The sequence below is a fragment of the Ixodes scapularis genome, unplaced genomic scaffold, assembly GCF_016920785.2.
Source record: "Ixodes scapularis isolate PalLabHiFi unplaced genomic scaffold, ASM1692078v2 PGA_scaffold2__306_contigs__length_199485367, whole genome shotgun sequence".
NCBI classification, from domain to species: Eukaryota; Metazoa; Arthropoda; class Arachnida; order Ixodida; family Ixodidae; genus Ixodes; species Ixodes scapularis.
In genome coordinates, this window is record NW_024609857.1 from 41,035,863 (window position 1) to 41,048,689 (window position 12,827).

General features: G+C 49.1%; 1 protein-coding gene across 1 annotated transcript; it reads right to left on the reverse strand.

The window, feature by feature from the left end:
• Window positions 1–9,940: 9,940 nt before the first annotated feature.
• Window positions 9,941–10,864, reverse strand: LOC115313401 (sulfotransferase ssu-1-like). The gene has a single exon (XM_029972363.2). The coding sequence runs from the start codon at window positions 10,862–10,864 to the stop codon at window positions 9,941–9,943; it is 924 nt and encodes a 307-aa protein (XP_029828223.2).
• Window positions 10,865–12,827: the final 1,963 nt, after the last annotated feature.

A 12,827-nucleotide genomic window follows, 5' to 3' on the forward strand; every position in this document is an offset into this window, starting at 1 on the left:
ACGTTCTACAGTTGAATTCGTTTATAACAAACAGCTCAAAAATTGTGTAAATGCAGTGCAGATGGCACAATAATGAGCTCTATCGCGTGGCTGATCTTTCATAATAACTCTTATTTGAAACCATTAATTCATTTACTGAGGTCTCGAGAACTCGTCCACATAGCGCGTTTATTAAGCTAATAGCATACCTTGCAACGGCACTCTTCACCGTGTTATACCCTATTTGGTTCTGCGTGTGCAAGTCTACGGTAGAGACGCCATGAGACGCTGATTTGCTCTAGGTCGGGAGTGGTGCAATGCAATGTTTTTTATGCCTACACAACCAAGTTTTTCGGTCTTGTGCACAAGCCACTTGCGGACAAACTCGGCGGTAATTTGGATGTCCGTCAGCTCACCCATGGATACTGGTTGGCACCTACACAAAGGCCAACCTGCTCCACGCTTTCTTGAGCTCGCAGAGATCTGATTTCAAATTGGCAAGCGTTGCTTCGACCTTGTCGGAGGAACGCCCTAAACATTTCTGTGACCCAAAAGTTGTAGGTCTATTTAATGAACGAGTATGACTATTCCGCTCTGTTTTACGTGGTGCTTTCGGCACCATGTGCTTGTGCGCGAACGTCGCAGACGCCAGCGCGCCACCGCTGTCTGCGGGGAAGCCTACTGGGGCCCTAATCTGGACACTTGGCGGAAAAGTCGGCGAGAAATTCGGCGGCTATGATTGGCCGGCTCGAAGGTCAAGTGTGGCGTTGGCCAATCGCGGCCGCTAAATTTCTCGCCGTCATTTTCGCCAAGCGCCCAGCTTAGGGCCCCTGCATGATATCAGGAGCGCGCACAGCACACCGCTATCCGCGGGTGTACAGCGGGGAAGCCTGCTGCATGCATCAGGAGAGTGTGGCCCGCCACTCGCGAGTTCGACATATCCGATGTAGGGTTCGTTATTAGAGATATATAGTTTGCATGCATATCGATCGGTGAGTTTTGGTTCGATATAGGGCATGATTCCCATTATGTGAGTTAATTATAATAGTGTAGGACTGTAATAGTTGTGCCTTCTATTCTTTCGTTTTTCAGTGGCCTTCGGCTTCTTTATTGGTGAAGGGCCAGAAGAAGTTCTAAAAAAAAGAATGGCCAAGATGAATTCTTACGTTGCAACATACCTGCAAGACAAGAGAAGCAGGGTGAAGAAGGAGCTCAAGAAGAGGGCAGCAGCAGCGGCAGCGATGGCGGCAGCGCAGGCACCCACAAGCGAGCTAGTGGTGGCAGCATTGCGTACCTAATTATGCAACTGCTGTACAGTACAGCTCCCTGTTGCAAAGCGGGCACTGCCCAAAATAAAGGTAACCCATGAATGACTTTCCGAGAGATTCATTTGTCCAGCCAGCATATGTGGATTCCACATGAAATGCCTAAAATGAATTTTATGACCTGCTCATTTAATGAGCCCTCATTTCTGAACGAGAATTCGTACAGGTTCCTATAGCAAAATTCATACGACTTCACGCATTAAATGGGAACTTTTACGAGTTCTTATATCAAATGAGAGCTCATACAAATCCACGTATCAAATGAGAAATCATGCGAGTCCACGTATCAAATGAGAATTTATATAGCTCCTCGTATGAAACGAGGATTCTTATAAGTACTCGTATCAAATAAGAATCTCGTTTCTTCTCGTGTCCGATAAACACATATGAACTTCTCGTACATACGATTTTTTTCAGTAGAGGTGACGTCACTTATTTGGTTTGGTCATGTGACGAGTCGTCAAATTTGCATACAATGGCAGCCGCCTTATGGGGGTCACTTTCGAGTGCACTCTAGAACCCGGTTTATCGCTCTAAGCCCCCCTACCTCCCCTAGTGAAAAAAAGTCATTTGTATCAGAAATTTCTTGTGTCCACTAAACACATATGAATCATACAAGATATATAAGAACATATAAGAACCGTATAAGAACCATATAAGAACTAAATAAGAATTATACAAGATATATAGGAACCATACAGGAAACTTATAACAAACTTCTCACAAGTTTCGTATATGGTGCTTGTATGTTCTTATATATCTTATATAGTTCTTATATAGCTCTTATATGGTTCTTATATGTTCTTATATACATTGTATGATTCATATGTGTTCATTGGACACAAAAATTTCTCATACAAATGAGAATTTTCAATAGGGTCGTTGGGCTCGAGGAACTTATTGCTAAAGGCCGCCGCCGTTGCTATCAGCAGCACGCGTAGTAATGACGTCACCGGCGCGCTCTATAAAAAGAGCACCGTCATACGCGCAGCCAGATCGCTGCCGGCCTCTGTGGAATAAAGCTTTTCGCAGTCCTTCCTCGTCCTGCCACTCCTTGCCTCACATACATAACAACTGGCGACGAAGATGGGGGCAGAAAAGGCAAGACGAAGGTTACAAGCTTTGAAGCTGCGACCAAGCAGTCAGCGAAGCATCGCCGCACGCCGTAGGATACTCGGCGACCGCAAGCATCTCAAGATGGCATCCTCCAGTCATATCGGCCAAGTGTAAGCCTTCGATGAAACCGTGAGAGACTGGATGTCTTATGAAGATAGGTTGACGTCCTTTTTTCTTATCAACAAAATACCTGATGACCTCAAGGTGCATGCTTTTTTAAGCGTTAAAGGGCCTAAAACGTACAGTCTCTTGAAGTCGTTGACGGCACCTGCCAAACCGTCAGAAAAGACGCTAGAACAACTAACCCAATTGCTGCGAAACCAGCTGCCACCGAGAGTATCCGAGATTGGAGAGCGAGCTAAATTCCATCGCCGTAGTCAGTTGGAACGTGAGAGTATCGCACAATATGTAGCGGAGCTCAGGAAGCTCTCTCAAACCTCTGAATTTAGCGGTTTCCTAGATGAGTCGCTGAGAGATCGGTTCGTGTGCGGTTTGTTCCGTGCGGACATACAGCGGCACTTGTTTAGAGGACAAAACGTTAACATTTCAAAAAGCCGTTGAGCGCACACTCGCGTTAAAAGAAGCTAAAAAGAATGTTCAGGAAGCGCACGCAAAAGAAAGGAGTTATGACTTGCACAAGATGAGCACCGAAGATTCCGCGAAAAGAAAACAGTCGTTCGAGTGTTTTCGCCGTGGCTCTGATAAGCATTTCGCCCGGGCGTGTCCGCACATTGCAGATAAGTGCACAAATTGCGACAAGAAGGGTCACATTCAGCGTGCATGTCAGAGCGTCAGGAAGAAAACTGCTGGCGGAAAGAAGTGGGTCCGGACTCTTCAAAGCGACGACACATCCAACGTCAAGATGTTGTCACCGCAAAGCCGGCGTTTTATCACCGTCGACGTGGAAATCCAAGGAACGCCCTTGAGCATGGAATTGGACACGGGAGCCACGGTGTCCATAATACCGAAGCAGCAGTTCGAGAAACTTCAACCTCTTTTGAAGCTTGAACCCACCGAGCTACGTCTCATGACTTACACCGGGGAAGTCGTGCAGCCCTGCGGTTTCGTCAAAGCGTCCGTACGGTACAAGGGTCAAGAGGACGTTCTACCCCTCTACGTCGTTGACCACAATGGACCACCTCTTCTGGGTCGCGAGTGGCTGACACGTCTTCGTGTGGACTGGGACAACATCTGCGGCGTGCACAAGCTGTCGGACTCTCGACGGTCTGATGCAAGCAACAAGTACGAGGCACGAAGAACTTCAAGCCAAGTACAGCCGCATCTTCGACGGCACCCTTGGCAAGGTAGACAGTGAGCGAGCCACTTTGTTTTTGAAAGAGCAACGTCCGAAGTTCCTCAAAGCAAGAAACGTGCATTACGCACTCCGGTCGGCCGTAGAGGAAGAGTTGCAAAAGCTTGAACAAATGGGTGTCATTACGCAAGTGTCGACCAGTGAGTTTTCTACGCCTATTGTACCGGTAGTTAAAAAGGACGGCACCATACGTGTGTGCGGGGATTACAAAACAACGTTGAACTCTTTTCTATACACGGAACAGTACCCTCTGCCCAAGCTTGAGGAAATACTAGCTGCGCTCGCCGGAGGCAAATATTTTTCCAAGCTAGAGCTTTAGCAGGGCATACCAGCAGGTAGAGATGTCGGAGGACTCGGAAAAACTTCTCACATTAAACACGCACAAAGGACTATTTGTGGTGAACAGACTCCCTTTCGGAGTAGCGTCTGCGCCCGGGTTGTTTCAGCGCATTATGAACAACATACTTAAAGGACTACCGGGTGTCATATGCTACCTTGACGATATTCTCGTCACGGGAGCAACCGCTGAAGAACACCTCGGAAACCTTGAAGTCGTGTTTTGTAGACTTCAGCAGAAAGGTGTCCGCGTCAAGCGTGAAAAATGTGAGTTTTTCAAAGAAAGCCTGCAGTATCTGGGGCACATTATCAGCGAGACCGGCGTCAAGCCAAGCGAGGAATAGGTTCAAGCGCTGCTGCATGCCCTAGCGCCTACTAACATCGCACAGTTGCGTTCGCTGCTTGGACTGATAAACTACTATTAAAAATTCACGCCGCGGCTAGCAACGCTTGCCAAGCCTTTCTACAGGTTGCTACAGAAGGGTGCTCCCTGGCGCTGGGATCAGACATGTCAAGATGTCTTCCAAGCCATCAAGGCAGTCTTGTCGTCAACGGAGGTGCTGGCACACTGCGACCCGGCACGCCCGCTGCAGCTATCCTGCGATGCGTCTGCGTACGGTCTCGGCGCTGTGCTGTCGCACGTCATGAAAGATGGCACGGTAAGGTCAATTGCCTACGCCTCCCGAACGTCATCAAAGGCTGAGGAAAACTATACCAGGTTGAGAAAAAGGTGCTCGCCCTAATCCTTGGCGTCAAGAAATTCCACTTCTACATTTATGGTCGGGAGTTCACGTTAATTACTGATCATAAACCCTTGTAAACGATCCTTGGGCCAAAGAGTGGCATCCCGGCAATAGGCACCGCAAGACTACAGAGGTGGGCGGTAACGTTTTCAGCCTACAAGTATAAACTTGTCTATAGGACGTCAGCAGACAACGCGGACGCGGAATGTTTTTCGTGACTTCCATTACAGTCCACAGATGTAGACGACAGTCACGACGAGACGTTTTATACGCTGTGGTTGGCATATCTACCAGTCACCAGTAAGGACATCGCGCGTCAGACAGAGCGTGATCCCGTCCTCAGTTTGGTCGTAGACTTCACCAGGAAGGGATGGCCATCGCATCTTGATGATAAAGTGTTGAAACCCTATTTTGACAGACGCAGGGAACTCGCAGAGCGGTGCCTGATGCATGAAATGAGAGTCGTCGTGCCCCCGAAGCTTCAACAGCTGGTCCTGGAGGAGCTACACCAGGGACACCCAGGAATCGTGCGGAGCAAAGCACTCACCCGAAGCTACGTATGATGGCCCTCCTTGGAGACAGACTTGGAGAACCAAGTGAGTCACTGCACGGCATGCCAACAGCAGCGCCACATGCTACAAAAGGCACCATTGCACCCGTTGTCATGGCCGACACAACCGGGGTCACGGGTACATGTCGACTTTGCGGGCCCTCTTCGCGCTACTAGTCATTGTAGACGCGCATTCTAAATGGCCTGAGGTTTTTGTCATGACGTCTATCACCGCAGAAGCAACGATAAAAAAGCTGCGCGATCTATTCGCTTGGTATGGGGCACCAGAAGCTCTGGTTAGTGATAACGGTGCGCAGTTTACATCATCTGAGTTTTAAGGAGTTCCTTAAAAACATGCAGTTCGGCAGGTTCTCACTTCTGCATATCACCCCAGCAGCAATGGACTCGCAGAGAGATTTGTGCAAACCCTAAAGAACGCACTCTGAAAAGGCCCTGCAACTGAAAGTATGGAGGAAACCTTGTCAAAATTCTTAATGATGATATTGCAACACTCCGCATGCGACGACTCAAGAAACCCCATCTTTTCTTTTTTTGGGTCGTCAGCCACCGACACGGTTGGATGCACTGAAGCCGCCTCTGGATCGTACTATCGGAGAATGTCAGTTTGAACAGACTTCACGGCGCAGTGGTGCTAACAGTGTGTTCGAAGTGAACGATGAAGTGTTCGTCCGTAATTTCAGGAGCGGCCCCACATGGCGCCACGCAACAGTACTGCAGCGGACGGGACCAGTGTCCTACGCGATCAAGGTGCGGACGCCGGACGGACTCCGTACTTGGAGGCGACACAAAAACCACCTGCGCTCAGCGTCTACTGCAGCGACAGCGCCGTCACTCGTGGGGGAGGACGATACCGACACCATCTATCCTGCGTCTGAAGCCGACGTATCACCTCCGCCTTCTGTCTCCGCAAGGCAAACGGTGCTTATCGCCCCCACTAAAGCGCGATCCAAACCAACGCTTCTTTTTGCGCCTGTAGGTCGTGCGGCTGCGGATGTGACGCATTTTCGTGACGTCGCGCCGCTTCTTCGCTCCTTCCGGGCGCGCACAAGAAAGTTGGTTGATTTCAACTTCTTTCTCAACGCGCACAAAAACGCGCGGTGACGTAGTAGGGCGCTCCTGTGTCCCGGCAAATCGGTGGAGGGCAAGCTAGTTCCGGCTCTGCGTTTCTCGCCTTCTGGCTGCCCTCTCCTCCCCCCCTTTTATTCTCTTCCAAAATGACAACGCGATCTCTCTCTCTCTCTTCCTCTCGCCGTCTGGCCGGCCAGTTTGTCGCAGTTGCACTTTGCTTGTGCGCTCGTGCCTGCGTGCGCGCGTGCGCGCTCGCCCGAAGTTTCGCCCGTCCAAACCAAGGCGCACGGTTCTGACTCAGAAAGCGCGCCCGGAAACAGCACAAACGCCACGAAATGCGTCACATCCGCAGCCGCACGACCTACAGGCGCAAAAAGAAGCGTTGGTTTGGATCGCGCTTAACGCTGCCCCTCGGCGGTACCCAGAACGCCAGAGAAGACCCCCCGACCGCTATCAAGCCTCATGACGTCCCAAATTCCGGTGGAGGAAGCACTAGAGGCCGCCGCCATTGCTATCAGCAGCACGCGTAGCAATGACGTCACCGGGCGCTCTATAAAAAGAGCACCGTCATACGCGCAGCCAGATCGCTGCCGGCCTCTGCGGAATAAAGCTGTTCGCAGCCCTTCCTCGTCCTGCCACTCCTTGCCTCACAGATATATCGCGTTGAGTGAAGTGGAAAGCGCGATTGACGGCTTAGCGTCACACAAGACACCTGGCCCGGATGGTCTTGGAGGAGAGTTTTACCAGAAATTTAAGAGCGAGCTCTCACCATTTCTCCTTACGGTAATACATGAAGCGCATGACTTTCAAACTTTGCCTCCATTGTTCCTTCGGTTACATACAGTGCTAATTCCTACATCCGATGATATAAGTGTGCGATAGCGTGTACCTGGTTAGACCTATAGCACTTTCTAATGTTGACTATAGACTTTTTGCGAGAATTCTAGCTAGACGACTTCAACATGTGATTTGCGGGCTGTTTAGAGCAGACCAGACCGGACTTAAAGGAAGGTTTATCCAGACAAACATTCGCGTGGCGCGGACTATTTTGGAAAGCTCTTCAGCTGAAGGAAGTTCCAATTGCAATGCTGCAAATTTATTTAGCAAAGGCATTCGACAAGGTGTGTCAAGACGTTCTTTGGGGGGTTTTGAACCGGGCTAATGTGGGAAAGATTATAATCGAAGGTGATAAAATGGCTTATAAGGGGTGCACGACGAAACTAATTATACACAATTCACTGTCTCCCGCTCTAAATCTTTTTTCCTCAGTACGCCAGGGCTGCCCAATGTCGCCTTTATTGTTTGATCTTTATTTGGAACCATCATGTTTAAGCATTATTGGTCGAAACAAGCTCAAGCTTTTCGAATGGGTGACGTATAAACTAAGGTTCTAGCGTATGCAGAAGACATTGCTGTGTTTTGTAGTAACAAAAAGAGTGTTGCTAGCGTTTTAGAGCTGTATACACAGTTTTGCAAAGCAACAGGTGCCGCTGTTAATGTTGAAAAATGTAATAGTACCTGGTACCGCGAGTGGGATACCACCCCTCAATATTTCAGAGGTTTTGAATGGAGCTGCGTTCCGAACAAATACTTTGGAACCCCGCTACAATATATGCACACTAATTCAGAATATTGAGAATTTAAGAGAGCGGGCAACCAAATGGTGTGGCCGCGACATGTCGATATTCACTAGGGCCACTGTCTGCAATGTTTTTCGAATCGCCAAGTTATGGTACGCACTAGAAGTTCTACACTGTGTACGAACTAGTATACAAAAAATGCATAGAATGTTTGCTGTCTTCATATGAAAAAGCACGGGAGAACCAATGAGGCGCGATAACCTCTTTCGTCCACTGACAAAAGGAGGACTCGGTCTTTCCCACCTATTTGTCCGACAAATTGTTTCACGTTTTCTTTTCTTGAGAAACCAAAAACATCCCCTTTTGTAAGTAATGTTTCAAACAAGAATAATTCCCTCACTTGCCTTCCGTTCTGGTCTCTTCTACCGTTGGTCCCCTGCTAGGAAGGTCGGATTTGGGAAAGAGGTGGTCAGTGCTTTAGAATTCTTAATAGCGCTTTACTCTCAAGAGTGTTTGTTCACTGTCACCAGAAAAAAGTTGACCAAAGATCTAATTGATAGTCTTTTTCCCGCTCCGTTGTACAGAACTTTGTTTATTAACATGCCTGGGGATGATGTTTTGGTTCGCGTAAAGATGTGGATCCCCCCAGCGGCGAAATCCTTCTTTTTCCGGCTGCATAGTGCCGCATTGCCCGGCGAAGTATGGATGACTGAGAGAGGTCTGTTTTTACCTTGGGGTGCTAACTGTCTACTGTGCATGCAGCCTGACACAGTTGAGCACATATTCCTAGACTGCTGGGACGTAATCATGTTCTGGGAAGTCCTAAAGCGCACTATAAAGAAAGACATAGATATATATATAACATCCCATTCTATTCGGTTCCTTCCTTTTAAACAAGAGAGTGTCCCGCTCGATATGATCATGGTGTTAGGTTTGTTTGCTCTGTGGAAATCTCGTATGGATGTCCGCCATGCAGTAGAGAAACCAAAATCTGCTCTACAGTATTTCTGAACTTGTTACTCAGGTGAAGAGTGTTTTTGAGTGTACGGACGCAACGCCTGACTGGACAAGCCTGTTGCGTGTGCTGTTGTGTATGAAGGATCTTTAACTCTATGGCTGCCCAAAATATCTGGGTAGTCTGTTTTTAAGCACTGAATACAGAAAAAACAAATAGCCGGGATGGTCTAATCGGTTAAGGCGTCGCCCTGGATTCGCAAAAAATGCGAGTTCAATCCTTCCCTACGCCCCCCCCCCCCCCCCCCCCCCTTACCCCCTGGCCCAATTTTTCACGAGCTCTTTCCCTTTCTCTAGCTTCCCTACCCTTAATGTAATACTGTAAACGACTTATTTTTCATGGGCTTAATATTTCGCGATTCAGGGAAAACCTGAAGTTTTGAAATAATTCGCGGGTTCTAATTTTCGCGACGCGGTGGGATCTCATTATAGGTTCCAATGTGTTTCCATTTGACCGGAATTGTTCGCGGTGCCTATTTTTCGCGAATTATATATAGGCGAGTCGCGAAATTCGCGAAAATGAGGTCTGCGCGAAACTTGAGTTGTTTACAGTATGTTGAATAATCACTCCAAGTGCAGCCGTTCCTGGTTGCGGTAGTTGCGCCATGGCCTTCCTTCCTCTTACATTGTGACGTAACCACTCGAAGCTCTACGGCCTTATTTCTAGGAGGTGTTGGCTCGCCCCCCTTTACACCCTTCCTCCTCCCTGCTCCTTTCCTCCTTTCCCGACTTCCCCTTTTCCCTTTCACCCCTGAGAATCCTAGCGCTAAGTGCTAGTCGGCATTAAAACAATGTACGTTGCAAGTCAAACGATGTGTTGTTTTGTCCGTCCTTCGTGTTTTATTCTTTCTAGTATTTAACTTTATTACTAACGCTCTGAACAAAATTTCACTCTTTTATTTCTCATTCCATAACTGCGTAAGGTCAGTGCCCAAAGTCATCTCGTCAATCCTGGCTTGCATGCGTTGGATTTGCCCCGGCGTAAATAACTCCTTCCAGCCATTCACCTTTCCTTTCCGAAATAGCTTAAAGGCATTCTTTTCATCTGTTCCGGCATTGTTGCCCTTGTCCGTAGGTGTGGACAGACCACTGAACTGCCTTGAGAACACCTGCGCTCCCGGCTCCAGGACGCGGCTCATGAAGTCGAAGCTGCTTTTGTCCAAGACCTCCCGAAACCTCTCTTGGTCGCCCTCGAGCATCTTTCCATACTCTTCACCAAGAAAATAGGCGAGTTTCAGGATCATTCCCGGGGTATCCGCTTTCAATTGCTCGTACGTGAAGAAAAAGACGCTCGGGTCATCCTTGCGGCCGTACCCGTGGAGCACGTGATCAAAGTAGTCCCCGTAGCATAGGTCTCCCGTCAAGAAAGCCTCTAAGAAGTCGTCAAACGTGCCGTCTTCGAACTGGAACTGGGTTATGCCCCGCATGGAATGGTACAGCGACACATACGTGTCCCACGGATTCCGAGCAACGTACACATACTTTGCCTTGTCGTTGAAGTTCCGCAGGAGCAGTTTTTGGTGGGTCCCCACCACCCTCGGCAAAGGCGTGCCTTCTAGGGCCTCCGGACCGTGGTTTTCCAGGTGGGGAGATTGTCTGATTAAGTCGGGAAAGCTGGTCGTGTTCTGTCCGCGTCCTAGGATGAGTTGAATGATGTGAAGCGTCCAGTGGGTCCCGCTCTTGGGGTAGGTCACGACGATTATGTCTCCGTCATCCGGTCTGTAGACGAGAGCCTTGCGCGCCATAGCGGGAGGGACGAGAGGAGAGTGTCTGATGCCATCGACGAATTGAGAGAGAGGAACTCGGCGCTGACGATCCATGGCGGTCAAAAGTCGTCGTGATCGGAGGTATACCTGCGGAGTAGGCATGATTTTTGTTAGGTTGCTCGTGGTAAGGGTCAGTTGGCCAGTATCTCTGCCCTATATATATCCTTAGAACCACCATATACGTGTACGTTTATGGTGGTTCTAAGGGTATTTATAGTGCAGAAATACTGGCCCACTGACCCCAACTACTATTTGACAAAGGAACACGTCTACTAGAGGGGTATTCACAAAAGGCACAAATCCCTCCCTTTGCTCCCCGGAATGCGCGCCATATAGGACGTTTCGCCAAACGTTTGGAAAGAAAGCAGCTTTGAGTTTATTGGAAACGTCAAAGGGGTCAACCGCGCGAAAACTTCAGGCGGACACGTTCCCTGACAAATGTGACCTTAACCCGAGACCAAGGAGCAGTTATAATATTACTACAAAGTACGGACAATCATGTACAAAGTCACACCGTATTTACTTCAAGTCGGACCAGATCCAGTGCCAAAAGTGCATCATGACGGTGCTCCTTGTCTATGTGTACGTTTGCTATCGCCGACAACACCAGTTACGCACTGTGACGCGTCGTCAGGTAAGGCGTTGTTCCTTAGGGAGGACCAGTTTGCACCTGATCAAGCGCTACGCATACGAGCATAACCTCGCAGAGACGGCAACTGACCTCGGAATATACGTGGGATGCCGAAGGGAGCACGAAGCTGATCGACGCTGGTATTCGGAGAACTCGAAGCCAGGTAGCCCCAGGGTGGCAGCTTTCGCTCTTCTGGACGCCCGACTGTCATTCAGTACAGGAATATATACGCCTCGCAAGTGGCTCATTTTCGTCTTCTGCGCATGAGAAGGGAAGTAGCGGTGACGTCAGAACGCCGAGCCCTGATTGGCTGATCGCGACCCCCTATCTGAGCGTCGTCTGCTCCTTTGCAACGTCGTCTGCTCGCAATGTCGTCTGCGTCTATCTTACCTTTCCTGCAACTTTCGGAAGTCTAGCGAGCTCGACTTCGCCTTTCAGAGAGGGCAGACGAAATAACTCGAGCGGTACGTTGTTTTTGTCGAACAACTAGCTGACGCGCATCAAGGAGGGAAGTCAAAGGACTCACTGGCGAGGTGTCCCGAGGCGCCGAGGTTTGTTTGCCAAGAACCGAAAGTGAGGGTGGTTAAGTGTCCCGCAAGTTCCCTCCCAAATACTTTTTCCCTCCTTTCGTGTGCGGCGAGACTCCTCACTCTGTGACGGCGTAAGCGGGTTGGCGCAGTTAACGTCGTCTGCTTTACGTCTGCTAGTCAAAGCGATGGCTGCTTTACCTTTCCTGAGTCTGTCGGAGATTCACCGCTTTTTTTACCGCCGAGAGTCACCGTTGCCTCAGAAAACAAGGAGATGACAAGAGGAAGAGCTTGACCTCTTAATCTAAAATTGAGGTCAGCGATCAAAGTATAAGACGGGAAGGGTTCACAAGGGTCGCGCGGGCATATTCCATTCAGCACGCCAGCCGGCCGTCTGCAGACGGTCGCCGAGTCGGAGTGCCCGCTAGGCCTATCTGCCGTGCTCGCTTGGTCGTTGTCAGTGGAATCATGGCCGTTGGAGCTTTCCCGGGTGTTTGTAGATCCAGCGTTTTTGTTCGTCGTGGTCTGTTTCAAGTACTTTTTACTTTTTTCTTGCTGCTTGAAGTCAGGACGCGTGAGAAGCGCACGTAGAAAAATAAACGTCCGTGGGTCGTCGCGATCGCGACGCTGTCGGCCATGCTGATTTGATCGTAAGAAGTGCGTAAGACAGCTTCGGAGCTGTCGTAGGATTTCGTCGTAACCTGCGCAAAACTTACGAAAATTTCGTTTCGTGAATACTAATTTGTTCTCAAGTTTTGTCTTACGTATATTTTTGGCGTAAGATCGTTTTGAGAACCTGGCCTTTGTACTTTCGAAAGTCGCAGGAAAAATAAGACAGACGCAGACGACGTTGCAAAGG

Coding starts and splice junctions, on each gene's coding strand:
- LOC115313401 (XM_029972363.2), bottom strand. CDS start 10,864: ATGGATCGTCAGCGCCGAGTTCCTCTCTCTCAATTCGTCGATGGCATC.